The 24,473-nt window shown below is 45.5% G+C and overlaps 1 protein-coding gene across 1 annotated transcript in view; it reads left to right on the forward strand.

Annotated features, from left to right (window-relative positions):
- The window catches only part of RGS9 (regulator of G protein signaling 9), a 66,657-nt gene that overhangs the window by 26,480 nt on the left and 15,704 nt on the right, over positions 1 to 24,473 (forward strand). The window contains exons 9-16 of the mRNA XM_083598716.1: positions 3,956 to 4,018; positions 12,586 to 12,615; positions 15,359 to 15,420; positions 17,172 to 17,285; positions 18,903 to 19,018; positions 19,623 to 19,710; positions 20,355 to 20,493; positions 23,678 to 23,766. Of these exons, the coding sequence (XP_083454842.1) occupies positions 3,956 to 4,018; positions 12,586 to 12,615; positions 15,359 to 15,420; positions 17,172 to 17,285; positions 18,903 to 19,018; positions 19,623 to 19,710; positions 20,355 to 20,493; positions 23,678 to 23,766 (701 nt within the window). The remainder of the gene's footprint in view (positions 1 to 3,955; positions 4,019 to 12,585; positions 12,616 to 15,358; positions 15,421 to 17,171; positions 17,286 to 18,902; positions 19,019 to 19,622; positions 19,711 to 20,354; positions 20,494 to 23,677; positions 23,767 to 24,473) is intronic.

The raw sequence follows: 24,473 nt of genomic DNA on the forward strand, positions 1-24,473 counted from the left end.
CCAAGGGTTATGTGGTCCAACTCCCTGCGCTATAGTTTTGCACACCTGAATCGGTGAGTACTAAGAGGTCTAGGGGGCTTTGGCTTAACGTTTCCTTAGAATGAAGGTCATGGGAAGCTGTGGTTTCTTTCTGCTGTATGGTTTTATTTCAACGTACATGGAAACGGAGCATATGAAAGAGGTTCACAGCATGAACACCCTTATATTTTATGACACACCTTATTTCTGTAATTGTGAGTTGTTTGGAACAGTTTTAATATTGTGTTTTAACTGTTGCAACCCACCTGGGATCTTGGAGCGAAAGGTGGATGACAAAACTGTATTAGTAATACAGTCATACCTTGGGTTAAATATGCTTCAAGCTGAGCGCTTTCGGGTTGCGCTCCGCGTTGACCCGGAAGTAACAGAATGCGTTACTTCTGGGTTTCGCAGCTCGCGCATGCGCAGATGGTTAAAATGATGTCACGTGCATGCGTGGAAGAGATGAATTGCAACCCACGCATGCGCAGACGCAGGTTACATTCGCTTCAGGATGCGAACGGGGATCCGGAACGGATCCCGTTCGTATCCAGAGGTACCACTGTACAAATCTTGAGCCGTTATTAAGTTTTTGGTGGTTCCGTCCCCAAAACCGTGGCTTTGGATTCAGTAGAGGTGTCACGTCAAGTCAAATTCAAGATGAGACTGACTATTCTTCAACACTTTCCTCCTGCTGGGGCCCAATTTTAGCTCACCTTACAGAAGCCTCTGTAGCTAGTAGCTTCTTTGGCAACCAGTTGCCTGTACTCTTTAGACATGCAAGGAGACAGACTTGACAAGAGCCATCAACTTAACAAAGAGCCTGGTTTGTCCACTTTGGCATTATCTTTCTTCTACAGAATCTCATCTCACAGTTTTAACTCTTGCAATAGGTAGTTTGGAATCACTGCAAGGGAGAAGGGAGGAATGGCTCTTCTGGCAGAGAGATAAGGATGCCCAGATATCCTGCTTCCTGCAGGTGGGGAAAGTGAGGCACAAGCTTGCACAGGAAGCAGCTGGGGTTTAAGCCCCTGTCTTCTGAGAACTGTGCATGCTGCATACATCTGTGTCGGGTGCATTTTGTTCCTTGGAGTCAGCTCCTGCAGCTTGACCTCAGTAATTGCAAAGGGGTTGCGATCACACTCCCACCCGCCAAACGCAGCAAGAAGAATGGAGGCAAACCTGATACAGTGGTACCTCAGGTTACATACGCTTCAGGTTACATACGCTTCAGGTTAAAGACTCCGCTAACCCAGAAATAGTGCTTCAGGTTGAGAACTTTGCTTCAGAATGGGAACAGAAATCGTGCTCCGGCGGCGCGGTGGCAGCAGGAGGCCCCATTAGCTAAAGTGGTGCTTCAGGTTAAGAACAGTTTCAGGTTAAGTACGGACCTCCGGAACGAATTAAGTGCTTAACCCGAGGTACCACTGTACACAAACACACGGCACCACTGCCTCCTCTCATGGCCTGATCTATCCACGTTGATCTTTCCACGCCCACGAGCGCTTTTGGGCGAATCTTCCATGCTGGGGAAAGACTCCAAGCTGTGGAGCGCAGCACCGAGTTTCTGTTATTTTGGAGGCACTTCTGGCAGATGCCGGTGGGGTGTTTTCCTGAGCAGTGCCGCACTGATCACAGCATGCCGCATGGCTCTGACACATGCCAAAGAGCTACATTCCCTAATCCCAAGTCATAATCAAAGATCCACTTTTAATTGTGCATACGGTGTAAGCGGCCAACTGAGAGCCCAGCGGTTAACAGACAGAGAAGGCATAAGCCTCCGGCAAATGTCAGGCCGTAATTGGAGCTTAGCTTGCAGGGGGCGGGGAAATACCATCTGTAGAAAAGGCCCCTGTGCCACAGCAGCCCCTTTGGTCCTAGTTCATCTTCCCTGCTGAATCCCCTTTGATCACACCAGAGCTGAATTTGGATCCTTCTCTTTCTTGAGCTGTTTCCCCCTCTTTTCGCCCTTTTAAGATAGCGCTGGCTGGAGTTTAATTATTGATGGCCAAACTTCAGCAGACGTCAGATAGCTGATCAAAAACAAAGCTGTGCTCCAAGCAGATGCGACAGCGGTACCAGTCTGTTTGCCATGTCGAGGCACCCCCTTCCCTCACTGGGCAGGGTGTTCTCTGCATCCTCCCAAGTTCCCATGCCAATAATTTTATTTTATTTTTTGCTGAAAACACGCTTAGAAACATACAGAAGGTGCTGTTATCGTTCGGTTTGTCAGGTGCGATGAAAGATGAGGCTCGCGTGCTTTTAAGAGACCCGATGAAAAGGAAAATTTGCCCAGTGATGCTTTTCTCAATTGTTCATTACCGTGGCCATTGCTAGGATAAGCCTGCTCACCCTTTCGCGTGCGGCGGCATTGCGGGACGGAGGAGGCTTCATTGGGGCCCCAATGGAGGAATTCAACCTGGCTGGGCTCTTCCTCATGGGCGGAGGGGGCATAAGCCTATCAGGAACCGGATCCTATGCCTGCACCCAGTGGTGGAGCTTCATGATCCCCTTGGACCTGCCCCTCACTCATTTAAGCAGCCAGCACCCTGGCCTCAGCTGGTTTCTTCCTGCGCCGGGTTTTCTCACCAGTCTCTTTGGTCTCTCATTATACGGGTTGGGGTATGGGAAGCCCGATGCCTGGTCCTGTAAGAACATCAGAAGACTTGAAGACTCGGCCACCTGAGATACTGGGCCAATAGCAAGTGTGTCAATGCCAGTGGACACTGCCAGGATGCCAGGGCTCTGACACCTGCCCAGTGGGGCTGGGTGCTAATGCTGAACTCAGCCACGGCTGTGCATAGTCTGTGCCAGCCTTCACCATTCTGGTGCTCTCAGAATGTTTAGGACTAAAACTTCCATTAGCGCCAACTAGCATGACTGTGCTGATGAGGGCTGATGGGAGTTGAAGTCCAAAACATCTGGCAAAAGGCTGGCAGAGGTTGCTCTGCACTGGAAACGAAACAGTGTTTTCCACCAAGAATTCTGTGCTCTGTGGAAATTTGCAAAATGGAACAAATTTGCATCTGTTTCCCCATAGCTGCTTATTTTTATGTATTGAATTAGCAGTTGCAGAATATTGAATTTTGTCTGCTTCTCTTAACCCTAGGAATAGCCCAGGGATTACTTGGGCAGAATTGTAGAGAACACACAACGCTAGCTGTGGCATATTAATTAATATTTCTGCAGCAAACACAACTAGAATAAAGGTCTTTTGTAATTTAGGCTTCTCTGGTGGACAAGCTGGTGGAGTTGGAGAAGTATTAGGAAAGTAAAAAAATTGGAGACCTTTTTGTTGGGGATAGTTTTGATGGAAATTCCCAGGTGTCAAAAAATGTTATTTATGTATGCCACTACTATGGCCCGTGTTTTGTTAGCCCCAAAATGGAAAACGTGTGAGGTCCCAACTAATGGCAACTTAAGCTGACGGAATATGCACAGCTTGCAGACTTAACATATAGAATAAGAGAACAAGAAGAACATACGTTTAGAGAAGATTGGAAAATGATTACAGGGGGAAATTGTGTACACTTGAAAACATTGGCAACATTCATATAAATTCAACAGTGTAAATAAGTTTTGATGAATGCAATAATGGAATAATGAATGGTTTAGTTTATGTAAAATATGCAGGGATTTATGATATGCAAAATGAACTATGGAAAGAGAAGAAGGGAAGTCACTCATATTTTAAGGATGTTTAAATGAGTATTCTAAATTGTAAAACAGAAGATATATATAAAAATTTTGGAATATATATATATATATATATATATATATATATATATATGGAGGTCAAATTTTTTTCCAAAATTTTTTTGTCTTACCACTGGCAGCTAAATAATTGATGCAATCATACTTGATATTATAAACAATATTTTTTTAAAAACAACACAAATATGTAATTGTATGTTTTGTTGTTTTTTGACTGTAATAGCCAGGGATGCAGGACACACTTGACTATGGCTTAGACCGAGTAACTGATCCCTGTGAAAATACGGTAAACTAGGTAAGTTTGCATTCCTTAGTAGCACTCTGATTGCATTTTTGAATGGTGACAAAGCTTTCTGTATCTGCATTGTAAGGACATAAGACCCAACGAAGTCAAGATTGGGACTGAATGTCCGACAGCTGGGGGTGAAAATGGGCAGATATGGAGGGGGTATGATGCAGTATTGAGAAGAGAAGACTCGCTGGAAAAGACTCTGATGTTGGGAAAGATTGAGGGCACAAGGAGAAGGGGACGACAGAGGACGAGGTGGTTGGACAGTGTTCTCGAAGCTACCAACGCGAGTTTGACCAAACTGTGGGAGGCAGTGGAAGACAGGAGTGCCTGGAGTGCTCTGGTCCATGGGGTCACGAAGAATCGGACACGACTAAATGACTAAACAAAAACATGATGCAGTATACGATCATTATGGAGTTCCAGAAAATGTTTGAACCACACTGATCACTCAGTTTTGAGTACCAACAAAAAGTATGAGAGTGCTAACCATTTCTGCCACTGGGTGTTTTCTTCTTCTGAATAGAAATAACAACTTAAGACAAATAACCATTTAAATGTCTTGCTCGGGGTTTGTTTGACCTAGTTCTTACTAAGGCAGTCAACCTATATCCTAGCTGTTTTTATTTCAGGGTGATATTAAACAAGGCGAAGGAGATCTGTGAGTGGAACCCCTATCGCTTTTGATTTGGGCAAATATGAGTTGCAGGGGAGAGGAACTGGGTCCAGATTGGGACTATAGTGTTGCAGGGAGAGAGGGCTTATCTATTTGCTTCCTTGTGCCATTTTCCAGGTGAAATAGGCTACGACTGCAGCTCCTGTTTGCTGCCTTAGGGAAAATTCATATGCCTGGGAATTTCCCCTGAGGTCGAATAGCAGCTTGGAACAGATAGGGGAGTCAAATTTCAGCAAGCAAACCAGGTGTAGGGGAAAAGTTAAACCCCTCCCTTCCACCAGTGCCCTGGTCCTGAACTGAACTGCATCCCCCCCACAGCCAAAATACAATGGTACCTTGGGTTACAAACACGTCGGATTACAAACACTTCGGGTTACAGACTCAGCTAACCCGGAAGTAGTACCTTGGGTTAAGAACTTTACCTCAGGATGAGAACAGAAATCGCGTGGCGGCGGCAGCAGCAGCAGCGGTAGGCCCCATTAGCTAAAGTGGTACCTCAGGTTAAGAACAGTTTCAGGTTAAGAACGCACCTCCAGAACGAATTAAGGTACCACTGTATAAAGAGGTATGGGATGTGATTATGGATCTCTGCCATCTTACTTGACCTTCGGACTGCAGCTGGGATTTAATTAGTTTTTACGTGGAAGGATTTCGATTTAAAAACATCACGGGCACCTCATGGAAAAGGGGTCCTAGCCTACCTTCCCATAATAGGGTTCTGCGTTGGAGTGGGGTTATTCGTGGGGGATATTCAGCCATGCAATAATGCAGAGGGAAGAGAAGCTCTGGCAGCAATAGTTTAAAGAGACAGATGTTCTATTAGTTGTGACCCGAAGTGGTGCAGCCCACACCTAGCTTCCCTGCGTCAGATTTAAATTCAGTCAAGGCCTTAGCATGAACAGGATAAAGGTAAAGGGACCCCTGACCATTAGGTCCAGCCGTGACCGACTCTGGGGTTGCGGCGCTCATCTCGCTTTATTGGCCAAGGTAGCTGGCGTACAGCTTCCGGGTCATGTGGCCAGCATGACTAAGCCGCTTCTGGCGAACCAGAGCAGCGCACGGAAACGCCGTTTACCTTCCCGCCGGAGCGGTACCTATTTATCTACTTGCACTTTGACATGCTTTCAAACTGCTAGGCTGGCAGGAGCAGGGACTGAGCAACGGGAGCTCACCCTGTTGCAGGGATTTGAACCGCCGACCTTCTGATTGGCAAGCCCTAGGCTCTGTGGTTTAACCCACAGCGCCACCCACGTCCCTTCATGAATAGGATACTGTAGCTTAATTTTGTGTAGGGCAGGCCGAGAGCAGCGGTGGAGCAAGCCGATTGGGCAGCTGGGATGGCGCGCATGCCCTGTGCCCACGGCAGGGCCAGCCGCTCACGGGAGCGGGGCTGGGCCAGCTGGGACAGGACGCTCTGTGGGGCCTCCAAGGAGTCTGCCTGCCTCCTCTCACTTAGTGGGCAGACCATTTGGGGCAACGTGGAGCCTGTGGGCACCCAAGCCACCGCATCACTCCCAGGAGAGATGTGTGGCTCAGGCGCACTGCAGGCCTTGCAGCGAGTGCCGCCCGGCATTTTGCCACCCCCCTCAGTGGTGACACCCGGAGCGGACCACCTCCACCGCACCCCCTTCCTCTGCTCCTGGCTGAGAGTACATTCTGTAGCCATGTTAACTTAGCTTCTCGCGGAGAATGAAGGGAATAGGGGAGACCGCAAACCAGGCAGTTGAAGTGATCTGTTATTTATAGGCCTGCAGCTGAAGGTGAGGCTTGTATGCTGCTTGTCCGAACCCTCTTTATAGCAATTGTTTTCATCAAACCCTGCGCAGTACTAATCAAACTTTCCATTTGCGTGAGGACTCTCAGCTGCAAATAATTGCGGTGGCCAAGTGGGCTTGGTTGCCATGGAGACTGAAGAGGAGAGCTAAATGCTGAGGCTGAGGATTTACCTCTTACCATTAAGGGGAGGTGGCTGGCATGTCTTTTTTGAAAGGAGAACAGGAGTCTATGTCAGCCGGTAGGGGACCAAATATAGACTTCAGGAGGAGGTTATCATGCCAAGCTATGTCATATCATGCTTGTATTTACAGAGTCCTACAGAGAGGGAAGATTTTGGTGTGTTTTTTTAATGCTACAGAATGCTACTCTCCCCGGACCTGTTTACACATGCAAGCCTCGACACTTTCAGAACTGGCTGCTTTCCATCTTTTCCCCAATCCTGACTAATAAGGCTTCTGTCTTTTTAAAATCTCTTCCCTCCCTGCGATGTAGTTGAATGCTCCATTTCTCTTGAGACTCAGAAGCGCCTCTTCTGTTGAGGAGAGATGCAGATTGAATTGGGGTACTGGACAGGAGAGGCATTTCATAGTGAACTCATCAATGCTTCTTCACAATGAGCGGAAGCTGTGGGAGCAGCAGGTTGTAAAGAGACAGACTTAGACGCAGAAAATCTGAGAGGCAGGAGCTGTGCGGGGAAGACGAGCTGGTTCCTCCCCTTCCTGGTGAGCAGAGCGGATGAGAGTACCTAGGACAAAATAGAGTCCCCGTCCTCCACAGCAATAGCAGACAGACACACCTAAATGCCAGTGAAATGCAGCCCCTTAGTAATTGACAGACAAGCACAGGAGTGAGGAATTTGTGGCCCTGTAGATATTAATTCATGGGATGTGTATATTAATTCATGGGACGTGTAGATATTAATTCCTGTAGATATTAATTCATGGGACGTGGCAGGCGCTGTGGGTTAAACCACAGAGCCTAGGACTTGCCGATCAGAAGGTCGGCGGTTCGAATCCCTGCGACGGGGTGAGCTCCCGTTGCTCGGTCCCTGCTCCTGCCAACCTAGCAGTTCGAAAGCACGTCAAAGTGCAAGTAGATAAATAGGTACTGCTCCAGCAGGAAGGTAAACGGCGTTTCCGTGCACTGCTCTGGTTCGCCAGAAGCGGCTTAGTCATGCTGGTCACATGACCTGGAAGCTGTACGCCGGCTCCCTTGGCCAATAAAGCGAAATGAGCGCCCCAATCCGAGAGTTGGTCACGACTGGACCTAATGGTCAGGGGTCCCTTTACCTTTAGATATTAATTGGTCTTCAGCTCCCATCAGCCATAGCCAATGATAAAGTCAATGATAAGGGATGATGGGAAGTGGAGTCTAACAATATCCGCAGGACCACAGTGTTGGGCATGTAGGAAGAATGATTCCTGGGTTCTTCTATAACACATCCAGACTTTCAGGGTGACGGCATCTGGAGAACGCACACAACAGTTTGGGCTAGGAACGCACATCCGGAAAGGCCCACTGAAATTGTGCACAGGGAAAGATAGTTGGGAAACGTGAAACAGGTTGATGCTGTTTGGCCTTGCTTCCCTTAAATAAGCGTCCTGTGAAAATACAGATATAATATGAACTCTCATGGCAACTGGTATCAAATAGAGAAGTGAAAGCCTGATTGAAGGCGATAGAGGTTTGTTTGTTTGTTTGTTTGTTTGTTTGTTTGTTTAACACAAAAAGCAGTGGGAATTTTATGAGCCCAGTAGAGTGGGGAGCCCAGGAGTGGAATCATATAAGTATCGTTGGGCTACATCTATCTCCCTGCAAAGGAGAATTCTTTTGTGACTGGTTCACCAAAGGACCACCCCTATAGCCTGCTTCACACTTCACGGCAAACCATACTTTGAAACAAACTATGGTTTAATGTGATTGAGCAGTGTGCTGAAAAGTTCTAGTTCTGCCCCTGCCCCCTGTCCCACTCCTGCTGCTGCCACACTGCCAGGAAACAAGCAAGAGTCTGGTTTGTCATGAAATCTGAAACCAGGCTCATGGTTTGTTTCTCTTTAAAACCAGTGTTTCTCAAACTTAGGTTCCTAGCTGTCATTGGACGAAACTCCCATCATCCCTGTCCACTGGTCCTGCTAGCTAGGGATGATTTGAGTTGTAGTCCAGCAACTGCTGGAGACCTAAGTTTGAGAAAAACAGTTCTAAACAAACTACAAGTGGTATCCAGGGTTTGTTCTTGGCTTATTACTCAGGGTTTGTTTTGGAGCAAACAGCCCAAATAATAACATGCCAGAATCTGACTTCTTCCCTGGTGCTATGTTTTGTGATTAGCGCAAATCTCTTTGAAGTCCATACTGGGTAAACTGCATTTTTACATTTTTTAACTAGCTAATAGAGCGCAACAGGAACACTTTGTATGGAGTCCCTTTGTCCAGGCCCTTTGTGCTTTGTTGTTGATCAATGTCAAACGAGAAAGACTCTCCTCCCTGGAAGAGAGGGGAGTGGTTGTGGGCGGGAGCCCGAGCTCCGCCTCCCCCACTCACCTGGCTGGCGCCCACCCCCATCGGCAGGCACCCAACCAGGTGCCTCCGAGGGGGCGTTTACTGCAGCCTAAATGCTGTGGCGCCAGCCCCTCCTCGGCCTCATTCTCCTTCGTCCCGTCGCGATGGCCGTGCTATGGACCTTAGGTTGGTCGCCCTGGTTGTCCGGGGGGCCTGGTAGGAATTTTCCATTTGGCATTAGGCTTTTTGGTTTTTTCGCCTACCTCATAGCAATCGTCACAACTTTTGTGGTATTGGTGGGTAGGTTAGGCATTGGAAAAGTGTGTTGTGGTGTCGAAGAGCTAGGTGTGGCCATCGCCTATGCCTTCAATGTTCTGGGTATTCCGTTAAAGGAATCTGGCGGTCGTGTATTCTGTCCGATGCCTGCTTGGCGGGAGGCCATGGCACGACCCTCGGTGACATCAGGGGAGAGCCTATAGCTGGATTAGCATCAACAGGCTCCACCTACTGGTGAATAAACCCTCCTTGTTTTAGACATCCAATGCCTAAGCCAATACCTTTTCACTGCTGTAATCAATAAAGTTGTGGCCTTTTCTTGCCCATTAACCTTATATCACGTGTCCTTGTGTATTCATTTCTCATTGCGGAGGTCGGGTCCTCGAACCACAAGATTATGTTAAATCTGGAGAGACACTTTCATGAGCTGCTGTATCGATGGGGGGAAATGCAGCAAATAGCTTCTGTAAGACAGTTCAATGCATTGTGAGTTTTGTTATTGTTTTCAGTGAATTCTAGGATTTGTTCAGTTGAGTCCATGACCAATAGAATATAGGGGTGACAACCCTGAACTAACAGCTCGTTGCATTTAGAGAAATTATAAATAGAGAATGAATGAATAGTAAATAACAAAGCGATGACTAAAATGGAAGGGGGAAAATAGCATGGATGATACTATTCACGTTGGAATAGCAAATATGATAACCATTTAATTAAGAGCTTTGTTTCTTTCTGAAATAGTTAATTAACCATTCCCCCCCTGTCTTTCTTTTCTCTTTCTTTCCAGTTTATTTTTCTGGGATGTGTGCATGACCTTCCTGTCTGTGAAGTCCTGGGTTGATTGTTCCGTAGAAGACTAAAGCTCTATAACCTCCATATGAGTCACATTCTGTTATTTCACCTCTGTTCCCCTTATACAACTGTACTGTGTACCTAAGAAACATGGAAATGAAGATTAATGGGAATGAGGGACGGATCTAATTTAAACTAGCAACTTTTTTATCTTTTAATGCAAAACCTTTGCTTTCTGTGGATTAGCCACACAATTCAATTAATGTTTCCTGGGAACTCTGATGGGATTTAAGTGTAACTTTGGACTTTTCTAATGCGATGATGAACTGCCTAAACATGCAAAAAAGTTTCCATTTTAGAGTCACGCACCAGGTGAAGTCTGTGGGTGCATTTTTAACCCCCCCCCCCCCGAATATCAGTTAATAGCCGCCATTCACTCCTAAGGGGGAAATCAACGTGCTTCAATTGGGGGCAGTTCTGTCCATCACCCCTGACACAGTTGCCCAGCCTCAAGGACTCCATTGGGGAAGCCTTGGGGAAGCTACATTGACAGACAAGCCATCTGCTGAACTTGACATTCAGTTTAGGCACATGTATCAACAACCACAGGGATAGATTTCCTCACTGCATTGTGCACTTGAATCACATGTAAAGTCAAATGCGCAATTGTAGCTTGTGAAGAAGTCCTCATACAGTTGTAAGTTTTGATACAGTTTATTATTGTCTCCTGATTGTCAGACTTTTTAAGTGTTCACAGCATAGTTCCAGAAGTCAGTAGCATGAAGCAACATCTACTGGTATTCCCTATGCTGTAGCATTGCAGCTGGCAGAAAGCCCTGGTTCGTCCTAAGAAACTAAGGGTGTTGATAGATGAGACATTGGCAGGACCTGCAAGCTGTCATTTCCTAAAAGTTTTAACAGCCACAATTGGCCCTGGCATCACTTGGGACTGCAGTGCTGGGAAAAGCAGGTTAACCTTCCCCAAAAACGCTGTTTTCCTGTTGAAAATTGCACCTGTCTCTGAACATAGGGGCAAAATGTGCAGGTATTATATAAACACTATGTGGCTCTTCTGGTGTCATGTCATATTGACCTGGTTTGGACAGTCAACTCATGGTTAAATAAGCCAGGATATGCATGAACTCTGCACATCTTCACATAGCTTCTTTGCTTCCGCTCCACTCTTTCTGTTGCGAGATCAGCTAAGCAAACCAAGAAGCTGAAGTTAGCTATAGCTTTCTGCTAGATCTGAACCAGCAAACCATAGCTAATGGCTTCTTGTTGAGCCAGGAAATTAAAGCTGGCTTTCAAATCCAGATGTGCTTGGAAGCCATTCTGTACAGTGCCTGGTTTGGACATCATGGGAGGCTGTGATTAATCACAGGGAAGGTTCTACATGCAAGGTGCCCAGAGCTTCATGCATGCTCAGTGATTGTCTAAAAGCAGCTATTGTGTCGATTAATTCTTGCATGCTTTTATTTGGTAAGCGCTGTCCCTTTACATATTGGATTATGGGCCTAGCTACATGTTACACATTAGTGTGTATGACAGTAGTTCAGTCCTGCTCTTTAAAAAGAAAAGCCACTTGAAGGGGTGGGGAGCATGGGTGCTAAAACCCCTCCCTTCTGGCTGTTTTCTGGGAAAACCATCTTCCATGAAATGCAAATATCCATTTGGAATCCAGCGGGGTGGGTGGGGTAGAAGTTGGGGAGTTTTGAGTAGAAATCTGGCAGACAAATCCCTCGCCCTCCTCAAATGGCTTTCCAAGAAATAAAGAAAGAGAACGGACGCCCACATCCTATTGCATGCATTTGCATATTATAATTAGTTAGCCCCTTACACATGGCAGGTTTGCAAGGCATGAGCTGAGTGCGTACTTGGATGTCATAGAAGGAAAAGGGCCTCCACAAAACTTGGAGGCTTTCCTGACAGCCCTCGCTTGGCGTGCCTCTCCTCTGTTTCCATCTGCTTATTCCAAACAAAGTCACGGCATGATACTTCAAAGGGAGCTGCAGGAACAAACAGCCTGCAGTTAATTTCTAGCTTTCAGTTGCTTGCTGGCTGGTGGATGACACATAACATCATCTGAGCTATTTAAATAGCAGCATAAGCACAGCAGATATTGTTTCTGAGGCTTTTAATTGCTATGTTTATGTTTTGCAATATGTCAGTTCCTGTTGCCTTTAACTAATACTGAATGATCTAATCCCTGTCTCCTAAATGAATCTGTATTAGCTCCATTAGAATAACCCTGTAATTAAATGCACACACATATATGGGCTGAGAGGGGAACAGGCAACGCTATCTGCAAAGTTAGGCTTTACAAAATCGTACAGCGGGTGGAAAACTCTTCACATCAATGTTCTCTTTGTTAAATAGGCTCAGTAGATGCTAGTCTGAATTTAGCACTAATTGTTAAAGTGAGTTGGGTAGAGAGCAATGCACTATTTGTTCAGATACAGCTTTTTTGAACACCCAGTCAATTATTAATGTTGTTGTTTGTTGTTGTTGTTATTATTTTGCTACCGTGTTCCTTTCTTTTACAGAAAAAAACCATGGATGTTTACAGGAGAGAGGTAATTTCTTTCCCACATATTAATCAGTGATTATTGTTGCTGTTAATAACGAGTAATAATACAGTCCTGGTAAAAACCTCATTTTCCTTGAAACCTTATTCACAAGCCTTCAACTAAGTTTTACTCAAAGTAGACCCATTAAAATGAATGCTGGCAAGAGTTTTCCACTTCTCACAGCATGCTCTGGCAGGGGGTGGTGGGTGGGGGAGAGAGAAGACTGTGGCAGAAAGAGAGATGACAAGAAAACAAGATGGCAGAATGAGAGGAGGGCTGGCCACACCCACTTTTGACCCCTGGTCCCCATCTGCCATTGGGCTTTGGTCCCATTCAAGGCCAGCATGCAGCCTCCAGCAAATCAACTCCAAGGGAATATTGTCCTTAACGATCCTGGGAGGGAGGGATTTGTACTTCTGCTTTACAGGCAGCCAGATAAGGATTCTTGGGGAGCTACAATCTGGGTTTTCTATCTCTTGTGTCTTTGGCGTGGCAACAGCTTTCCCCTCCAACAGTATTTCATGATACCTTGGTGCAGATGATCTAAAATCCTCCCCCTGCCATGGTAAAATATATAAAATTCCAAATTATTTAATCGTTGGTGAAGGTTTGGTAACCCCTCAGTCCACACATGCTGTTTAATTGCAGGGACAGCTCTTTGCCCTCGCTCCCCGCCTCCCCAGCTACCAATGCTCAGCCCAAATTACCAGCTTGAGACATTTGCACTTACATGTCAATTAATGTACAGCCCTCACAGTTCACCCACCCATGCACAAGTGTGTGTGTTTGTGACTTCATCCCATGTTGGTCCCCTTGACCAGCCATGCCTCACATTGTTGCAGATGGAGGTGACGGTAGGAATAGCCCAGACTGGGCTCTTTGCATAGCAGGGGATGCGTGGATGGAAGAAGAGCTCTGCTCTGGACCAGGCCTAGGGCTCATCTAGTCCAGCGGTTTGCTCTCAAAATGGCCGACCAGATGCCTACGGGAAGCCTCCAAGTAGGACTTTAAAAAACACAAACTATTTAACCATTTTTCGATACAAACATCAACCGCAAAAGACACATACAACAAAAACCATAATAACAATAATAACACAATTTGACAATTCAAATTTGAATACACTGATATACCTATGACTACACCTTTTTAAACAATATTTCCCCACCTCTCTCTCCTCCCCCTACTTCCCACCACTATCCGCCTTATCGCTTAAATATTCGTTCCAGATTTCTTCATATTTATCCGTTCTTATTTTGCGTCGACATGCAATTTGTTCGTATGTAGCTAATCTGTCCATATTATCAATCCATGTGCTCAATGGAATCTTTTTGCGGCTCTTCCAATTCATCAAAACAAGTTTTTTTTGCTTCTAATATAGCACAGTACACCCATTTTTTCCCCTCCCTTGAAATCTCCCACGTTTCTGGAATATAATTTAGAATTAAATTCAATTCCCCTAAATAACAATTTCTTTTTATTACTCTTGCTATAAATATCCTCACCTCGCACCAAAATGATCTTATCATCGGGCAGTTAATCAACATATGTACTAAGTTTGCATTTTTACTCCCACATCTCCAGCAGTTGTCTGCATTTGTTATTTTCTTCTGGTATAATTTTGCTGGAGTCCAGTGGACTCTGAATATTATTTTCTGTTGAATAAGTCTTAGATCCATAGAGGCTATTTCTGTTGATTTTATACTTGACTCCCATATGTCATTTGTTATCTGTACCCCTAACTCTAAACTCCATTTTTGTCTTTCATATTCTAAATCATATTTCTTCCTGTTCAGTAGGGTTTTATATAGTGCAAGTGTAGAGTTTTTTGTTTTTGTTGCATTCTCCCCACCTGTGATTCCTGGCAACTGGCATTTGGGGACACGCTCCCTCTGAGAGCCAGTGTGGTGTAGTGGTTAAGAGCGGTAGTCTCATAATCTGGTGAACCAGGTTCGTGTCTCCGCTCCTCCACATGCAGCTGCTGGGCGACCTTGGGCTAGTCACACTCAGCCCCACTCACCTCACAGAGTGTTTGTTGTGGGGGAGGAAGGGAAAGGAGAATGTTAGCCGCTTTGAGACTCCTTAGGGTAGTGATAAAGCGGGATATCAAATCCAAGCTCTTCTTCTTCTTCTTCTTCTTCTTCTTCTTCTTCTTCTTCTGACAGAGGAGGTTGAATGTGGCCATCATCATCAATCAGTGGCGCCTCCTTCCCAAAGCCCAGGAAGCTTCTGCCCACCTTAGGGAGGGAGGCGCAATGCTCACATGCGCAACGTCAGGACATCAAAACATTGCTCATGTGACATCGCCCTCACAAACTGGCACCTCTGGCCCTAACTGTTTGCCTATGAAAAGTTTCACCACACACCACTGGTCATCATCATCAACAACAACATTATCATTTATTAAATTTGCATACCTCCCTTCCTCCGACGATCACAGAGAATACAAAACGCATAATGAAACAAAAGCTAATCCAATAGCCCTGCTCCCACAAGCACATCTAAAAGGCCCTAGTAGCTTCTGATAGCCTTCTCCTCCATAAATGGAGCCTTCCAAATGGTATCTGCTTCAACTTCTTGTATTTCCATTGTGAGAATTTTACAATTTAGGAAGCTGATTTCTGGACACTCACCTAGGTAACCTTCTTATAAGGGTATAAGAAACCTCTTGCTAGCTTCTTGGTGGATGAGGATTTCTCGCAAGCGGCTGTGGTTCTGCTGACATAATGAAAACTGTTTTCCTGCTTAGATCATGTACTACCAGCAGGCCATAATGAAAACCACAGTAAAGTCCTCTGTCTCCCTGGGAGGGTAAGTGCTAACTTTGTTTTAAGGCATAGCATATTACGCCCTTCCATTTATTAGTGATTGAGGGCTTAGACACACTTAACTTTTCCACCACTCTTTCCAAGCGCAGTCCGTGACTTAAAGCTTTTTGTCCAAGCACACCCACCCACCCACCCCATTTTTTGTTCGTTTGTTCTGGAGCTTTCCCTTTGAAAACCCACTCTTTAAAGCTCAATCAGAGCAAATGTCAATCCACAGAAAACCTGAATTGATGCTTGCTCCGATTCAGCTTTAAAGAGCGGGTTTTCGTGGGGAAAGCTCAGGGCAAAAAATTAAAAATGCTCCGGCACACGAGTGTCACAGCACAGGCCACTGTCTAGAAAGAGTGGGCCCAAAGGTCAGTGTGGATAGGCCCTAATTCAATACTTTCAATAATGTGATTTAGCTAGTGATTATCTTAAAAAGAAAAGAAAACAAATGGCAGGAAGGGTATCTGTTTCGAGCTTTGTCCTTTCTGACCTGGAAGCCTTTCTTTCTAAACTCAAATCATAGAACCATAGAATTGTAGAGTTGGAAGGCTCATCTATTCAAGGCTAAGTTACACAAATCCACCTCCGTTCAAGAATTCCTGGCCTGAACGGAATAGGGCAGTGGGGAGTCTCTTCTCTTCGCCTGATACACTGCCTGCCCCTGGGAGACATCGCCATGTGAATCTCCCCCTCTGAACTCTCCTGCTCTTTGTCAGGCTGGGCCACTGAATGCTCCCCGTCCTCCACAGGCTGGGAAAGGGCAGGGGGACAGAATCTTTCCCAGCGGAAGCATCTAGAAGCAGGAGCTTTCTATTAGCCTAGAGGGAAGCCAAAGCTAAGGGGACCAGATGCACGTCAAATTACACTTGCTAAAATTCCCTGTTCTGCACAACTATTGAAGAAAGTGCAGGATCGCTTTACGGTTTTGCACCTGGCCTCCTCAGCCAAAACGGTCGTCTGTTTTCTGGCATGCATGAGCAAGCAATAGCTGGAAAGCACTGCCAGGTTGAAAAAAAGCCCAGGTGCATGCCTGCACCGAAGCATGCAAACACCAGGAATGCAGCCAGGTTTTTGAGTTTTTAAAGTAAGATAGCACGAAGTTGGATACCTGCCAGGTTCAGTGTCTGCTAACGGAGGCCCAGCTCCCATCAACTCATTGCATGATTAAGCAAACTGGTTGCCTAGAAACATCATTTGGTGCAGCTCTTCCTGGACATTGGCACTTCAGACTGCAGGTTTTAATAATCTCCCATGTTAAAATAGCTTTCTAGAGAGAAACTACCATATCTACAGGAAGGCTAGGCTATGCCACTTTCCCTCCATGTAGTTGCTTTCCGCTACATAGGTGGGGTTTTTTTTATACATTCAGGGGTACATTTAAACCCATGATCCCTCACCTGCATTCCAAAGTGATGGAGTCCAGGCTAGGCTTTGCCAGGTGATATTCTGGAATGTGTTGTCCAGCTTTGAGTTCCCCATAGGCATATGCATGTAATGGATTGTTCAGCCTTTTCACTCTTCTGCAGGGAGCTTAGAACCAACACAAAATTTGTAACTGTTTTGTGAAATGACGGGTATCAAAATCACTGTTGGGCTAGGCAGGAAGGTTCCAAGTGTTATAATTCACAGCACGGAATGTCCTTCATCTTGTGCAGTCATTGAAGTCATTCGTAGTTTCCTTCCTACCGTGCTGTTTATGATGTTGCCCACAGATGATCACCTTGTTTTCATCTCCCATGTTTTCAGAATTGTGAAGTACTGTGAACAGTTCCGCTCCAACGACTGCATAATCTCAGGATGTCTCCCCAGCAACCCCTGGATCTCAGATGAGGTTGACTTTTGGGATTACAATGCAAAGCTGTATGTACTACATTTATATTCCTTTTGTGAGTTACAGTGACTTTACCTAAGCAGGGGTGAATCTGTCAATTTCAGTTTCTCTTAGGCTCTTATTTTCCCAATCTTAAGATCAGTTCTCCACATTCCCACATCAGTTTGAGATTTTTTTATTTTTTTTAAAAAAGTTCACATGAAAATTCATCAGCCTTTTTTGTGCAAATTTCTCCTTACATATGTTTTTGTGCAATTTTGCTTGATATACACTTTTTTTTTTGCAAAGCAATTTCCCCTTATATAATGAACACTTGATCTCAGTTATATGCATTATATTCACGTTACTTGGCTGGAGAACAAGTGTGCATTTTGAAGGATGACCGTGTTTCGGTTTTTACAGTACATTGTTTTGGAAAATGTGTCTTTGGAAAGCAGAGGAGAGGCATTTGTAACGCGGATGAGCATTCCTGACCGAGATAGGTTTTACCTTCCCATTACAAACCTGTTTTCAAAAAGAGGTGGTTCAAGCTGCATGAATGTTGGCCTAAGAGAAGGGTGCAGAATCTTTTTTGTTGTTGTTATTGAGAACTATGCTATGTCAGGAATAATCTGTTGGCAGCCATGCTCTTAGTGGACAGGGTCAGAGTCAGTGGTGGAAAGTAGTTGAAACCAGTAGCTGGCAAAAGTGGACGAGACCAGAGCTAAACATAGGTGAGGCAAACCGTATCCTCTCTGTTTGGTCTTCTTTCCTGTCTCTCCCCTGTTGCCACCTACAGGAAGTTAGGTCTAGGGCTGCGCACTTCTCACCCTGGGTGAAGAGCTGATCTGAGCATGCTCTGGTGTTAGCTGCAGGTGCCAATTCAAATATATGCCTCCTTGTTATGGTGTGCCTTCTCCAAAATATAATTAGGATTCGTGCTTTGTCGTTGGACAATGGGAATCAATAATACCTGCTCAGTGAAGCTATTGATTTATGAATCAAATTAGAATCAGACTCTTTGTGTATAAACGGCTTCGGTCCAGTATACCTGAAGGAGCGTCTCCACCACCATTGTTCTGCCCGGAAACTGAGGTCCAGCACCGAGGGCCTTCTGGCGGTTCCTTCGCTGCGAGAAGCCAAGTTATACAGGAAACCAGGCAGAGGGCCTTCTTGGTAGTGGCACCCTCCCTGTGGAACGCCCTTCCACCAGATGTCAAAGAGAACAACAACTACCAGACTTTTAGAAGACATCTGAAGGCAGCCCTGTTTAGGGAAGCTTTTAATGTTTGATGTATTACAGTATTTTAATATTGTTTTGGAAGCCGCCCAGAGTGGCTGGGGGGACCCAGCCAGATGGGCGGGGTATAAATAATAAATTATTATTATTATCCTGCTATATGCAACAATGCTTAATTACTAGTTACTTGGACTCGAGAGCTCATTGTGGTGTATTGGAAAGCAGGGGGAAAATCGCTATGCTGCCAACCTGGTATGTGTGGAGTGTGTGTGTGTGTGTGTGTGTGTGTGTGTGTGTGGTGTGTGTGTGTCTGCGCATGGGGCTTCTGCTTTCTATTAAAACACACAAATAGATAGACTGTTTGAATCTCACAGGAAATGATTTCAGAAAGAAACAGCGCAACCTCTTTGCCATTAAACTTCTGCAGGGTGGAAATCCCCACCAAATCACGAGTGGAGAGATGGGCCTTCAATTTTAGCGAGCTGATGAGGGACCCCAAAGGCCGCCAGAACTTCCAGCTGTTCCTGAAGAAAGAGTTCAGCGGTGGGTGTGAAATTGTGTCTCTGCTTTTCCACCTCTGTAGCTCCTCTTTAAAGTGCTGGAGGACTTTGATGTCATATGTGGCTCCCCTGAGATGAATCTCATTTTCCAAAAAAACCTGCTTCCTTTCTCCCTTTACAATAGGTGAGGTGCCCTGAGGTAACAGTGCAAAGAGTACAAATCTGTCCATTATAGCTTTTGCCCATGGCTTTACATCCAAGTGGCTCAAGACATAAAACCATACAAAGCCTGCCACCACAAAGGAGCTGCTGTGATGTATTAAAAGGGCTTGAAAACGCAAAGCTTTTTGCATATTGTAGATCCTCTCTGTATCTGCAAGGCCACAAATGAACAGGGCAAGAAGTAGTATGCCCAGATACAAAGACAGAGAAAGCTCCCGTACTTCTGACATTTGTGCAAAAGCGAAAATTCTGGGAAGGGCAACTTTCCATGAGGAAGAAATAAGAAAATATCTGCACCTGCTTCTAGAGCCAATTCAGGGTCGCCCTTTGCATCACCACACTAGAATCACATTCAGCCGATTTAGGCTATTGACTTAAAATATTATATATCACGCAGGATTATTTTCCTTTCTCTTTTAATTCAGGGGAGAATCTGGGATTTTGGGAAGCTTGTGAAGATCTGAAGTATGGAGACCAATCCAAGGTGAAAGAAAAAGCAGAAGAAATTTACAAGTGAGCACAGTATATAGCGTTACAAAAACTTTCCCTGGTGTCCTTTTCCAACATTGTACCAGTTTTTGTAAAAAATAATAATGAAACGAAACGCTGAGTTGCAATTTCTTTCATGTTTTTAGTAGGATTTCAAAGCACTGGTAAATCCATGCAGAAGTCTTCATGTGACCTAGTTGCACATAGATTTCTGCCACATGATAGATGCCCCCCCAAAAGCTACTTTACGGGGAGAAGAAGGGTCACACGAATTCATCTTAAGAATATGATTGTAAGCACATTTGCCAGGCAATAAGCAGTGCCCGAACGTTCTTCTAGCGCTGGAAAACTAGCTACATGGCCTGAGACTTTTGCACTGAGGAGTCTTTCGAATATCCTAAGTGAAATATTAGCTGGAGCTGCTGAAAAGTCTCTCAGTGGTTCCACTGGAGGACTGGTGGCATTAAAGCTACACATCATTAGGTATATGCGCAGCATCTGAGATAACAGGAGACCTTTAGTGATACCTGTTCACGTTCAAGAATAAGAATTGCATTCCGTCAGTCGACAAGAGAACATTTAGAGCTGCCTCAGACAGGAAATATGCCCCTACAGTCTTTCTTCCCCAGCTTTATTTTAATCCCCTTTATTTTCATTTTCAATTTCAGGACCTTCTTGGCACCTGGAGCAAGGCGCTGGATCAATATTGACGGCACCACTATGGGCATCACGGTCAGAGGCCTCAAACACCCTCATCGCTATGTCTTAGATGCCGCACAGACTCACATTTATATGCTGATGAAGAAGGTTTGTTGTTTTTTTGCTTATTAATTTTGGCTGGCTGTCCTTCCCAGTTATCCAAGTGGCATCGCCATCACTCCCACCCAAGCCTTTTTGAGAGAAGCAGGATTTGCCCGTTGTCCGAATCTACCCTGGTGAAGTTTGAAGAAAACACATGAAATTTTTTTTTGTGACAGTCTTGGGACACCTCCTTTTGGGGCTGACGGGACGCGGGTGGCGCTGTGGGTTAAACCACAGAGCCTAGGACTTGCCGATCAGAAGGTCGGTGGTTCGAATCCCTATGACGGGGTGAGCTCCTGTTGCTCGGTCCCCGCTCCTGCCCACCTAGCAGTTCGAAAGCACATCAAAGTGCAAGTAGATAAATAGGTACCGCTCCGGCGGGAAGGTAAACGGCGTTTCCGTGCGCTGCTCTGGTTCGCCAGAAGCGGCTTAGTCATGCTGGCCACATGACCCGGAAGCTGTCTGTGGACAAACGCTGGCTCCTAGGCCTATAGAGCGAGATGAGCGCCGCAACCCCAGAGTCGGTCATGACTTGGCCTAATGGTCAGGGGTCCCTTTACCTTTTTACAGCCCTTATTTTGGCTATGCAAAAATATAATCAAAGCTATGCTCTGATGAGGAAGGAACTAATATACTATTTATGCAGAAGAAAATTATGTAAGATCTAAGAATGCCCAACGTATACAATGGAAGTATTTTTGAAATTAGAAGACAAAACAGGATAGCTTTGATCTTTTGTATAGCAGTTCTTAGTTTCTCTGGCATTTTTCTATAAAGTGGCCCAGTCTGCACTTAAAGCAAACCCATGGTTTGTTTGGCCAAACTGTGACTTCTGTTTGAACATCTAAACCCAGTCTAACAGACTAATCATGGTTTGTTTTCTAATGGAATCCATTATGTGAAGCCATGGTATGGTGTTGGCTTACAAACCATGGCTCGTTTTAACTATGGTTTAGCCTTGGCCATCCTACCTCAGATGCTTGCTAAGCTGCAGAGGCACAAGGCTGGAGCAGCTGAAAAACAAACTAAAGCTTCGGGGAAATGAAGCATGACTTGTTTGCTCATCTACGTGGGAAGCTGTCTTATGCCATTTCAAACCGTTGGTCCATCTAACTCAGCGTGGTCTAAACTAATTGACAGCGGCTCTCTGGGATTTCAGGTGCAAAGCAGCTTTTCTCCTGAGCTATGGCCCTTCATGCACCGTCTGTGGGATGACTTGTGGTTTGCTGAGCAAGCAATGGTTAAAACAAGACTTAGCGTTATGTACGAACACACCCTTTCCCATCCCTGGGCACTCTTTTTCAGATGAAGGCATACCTGCCTCTTTTCCTGTTTGGCTGACCTCACAACATTACAGAAGCAGTAGCATAGCTGTCAAGCGTCCCTTATTTGGCGGGAAAGTCCCTTATCCTAGCGCCGTGTCCCGCTGCTGTCCCTTACTGATGATGTCCCTTAAATTTCCCGGGTTTCAAAGGAAGCAGCTCCTCTCCCTCCCTCCCTGCTGGCCAGGGATGAGGGAGGCTCCAACTGTGTTGCTTGGCTGTGTTGCTCACCCAATAAGGAGTCTAAGAACGACTGGGGGTGGAGCTTGCATGCCTTGTGCCGATTAAATTGGCCATGTTGCCTGGGGACTCGCCTTTGCTCAGCGCTTCCCAGTGGAGAGGTGACTGTGGTTTTCCTTGCTGCATCTCCTTTGCTGGGTTGCTGCACTGTGGGAACCACCGCTTGAGGCTTTGTTTGGCTGCTGGCTGGGCTTTCTGCCTTTGGCTCGGAGGGGCTCAGAAGTTGAACATGCCTGTGCTTGCAAAATCCCTTATTTTGGCTGCTGATCCCTTATTTTTGAGGCTGCTGGTCTCTTATTTTCAAATTTGTAAGTTGACAGCTATGAGCAGTAGCCAAATGAAGAAGCTTGCGAAGGTGGCATTCAGTTCAATAGTCAACTTATTTCTCTGGGGTTCAGCTTTCTCAGAAGACTTTAAAGCCTCTTAGTGTGCTTTCAGAAAATGTAACGCAACCACAGGAAACTTAATTTCAGCTGACACCGACTGCAGCTTGACACAGGAGATGGATGGAGGAAGCGAAATAGTTTAACCACAACATTTGTCCTCCCCTCTCCGCCCCAGCAAGTTTGATAATGTGATTTGAAATGTGTTGGGGCAGATGGTGGCAAAATGATGTGTCATTACAAGAATAATAGATCCAATAGATTTAAGAAACCAGAAAGCCATCTAGCCCAAACAGCAGCAGTGTTTCCGAGCACAATTCAAAGTGTTGGTGCTGACCTTTAAATCCCTAAACGGCCTCGGTCCAGTATACCTGAAGGAGCGTCTCCACCCCCATCGTTGTGCCCGGACACTGAGGTCCAGCTCCGAGGGCCTTCTGGCGGTTCCCTTGCTGCGAGAAGCCAAGTTACAGGGAACCAGGCAGAGGGCCTTCTCGGTAGTGGCACCTGCCCTGTGGAACGCCCTCCCACCAGATGTCAAAGAGAACAACAACTACCAGACTTTTAGAAGACATCTGAAGGCAGTCCTGTTTAGGGAAGCTTTTAATGTTTGATGTATTACAGTATTTTAATATTTTTTTGGAAGCCTTCCAGAGTGGCTGGGGAAGCCCAGCCAGATGGGCGGGGTATAAATAATAAATTATTATTATTATTGTTATTGTTGTTGTTGTTAGGACCATCTTACTTCTTCCAATCTCAGTTAGGTAATCCCACCACACTTAGGGTATGTGCCCTGCAAAGGTGCTTACATAATATAGTAGCTCTGGGTGACTCAAGGTATATCAGGCCATAGCCTTCAAGGAGTCATAGTATATATACCCTTTAATAATACAATTCCCACTTCCTTTCGCTGGCTTTGAATGGCTGAAATGCACACTTGAAGAAGGGAGCGTTGGAGCTTATGTGATTTTTTTCCTTCCTAGGATGAGAACCTCTCCCCCATCTCTTACTGAGTGCTCTGGCCACAGATTTCTAACCACATGGGCGTTAATTTAAGCAGTGGTTTTCGTAACACATATGTAGTGTGGAGAAGAGCTGTTCTGTTGTGCTCTTGGGCGACATTATTCTCTTCCCTTGCACACACCCCCGTCCGCCTCTTTGACTCCCAAACAGCTGTAAGGAGAGATGATTTTAATTAGGATGCTTGTAATCTATAACTACCGTTTCCCCTTTCCTTCTCCCCAGTAGGATTCGTTCGGTCGCTATTTAAAGTCTCCAATATACAAGGAAATACTGTCCAAGGCAATTGTGCCGCAAGAAGCCACCGTGAAGAAAAGGCAAGCTGATTGGGGTTTAATTGCGGGCTATTTGCTGTTGGTTTAATCGAGGGCACAGTGCTGGGGCCTGAGCAAAAACTACTGTGATTTAGGCATTTGCATAATTTAAAGTGGGTTTTTCATGGTGGGCGGGACAGACAGATAACCCCTCATTTTGGACGCTGCAGATGCTTCGCTTCCAAGAAGAAATGGCTATTGCGGAAAAGCCTTTTGCCCTAACAGCAGTTTCCTCTGGCCACTAGCCTGCGCCACATCCCCCTTTTTCTTTAAAGCATAGCTGGACAGAAACAGCTGTACCTTGCACTGCTGTTGGTTGTCATGGAAACCACCCTATGGTAAGCCTCATCTGCAGGCTCCTGAAGCTGGTTTATTGAACAGCAGCAATAAGAAGAGTTGTTAATATTAGCAGCAGTCCTGTATTAATTGAGTGGTTTCCCAAGCTGCTTGAAGGGCGTGTTCTCGAGATCCTTACTAGCATCCTTGTGTAGTAGGCCTGTAGTAGGCCTCATGTTGCAGAAGGGGCTGAGAAATGGGGGGTTCCCTAAAGGCCAGACAGCCTGCTGACATTCGGCGCAAAGACAAGACTAGTGGCTGGCTTAGCATTCTACCTTCTGGAATATGCATCTCTCACGCAAACTGCAAAGCTGAGAGCTCACCCTACAGGTGAATAACATGATGCAGTTTCTCTTTCAAGGACATATTTGTCT

The sequence above is a fragment of the Podarcis filfolensis genome (genome assembly GCF_964270895.1).
Source record: "Podarcis filfolensis genome assembly, chromosome: 2".
Lineage (NCBI taxonomy): Eukaryota > Metazoa > Chordata > Lepidosauria > Squamata > Lacertidae > Podarcis > Podarcis filfolensis.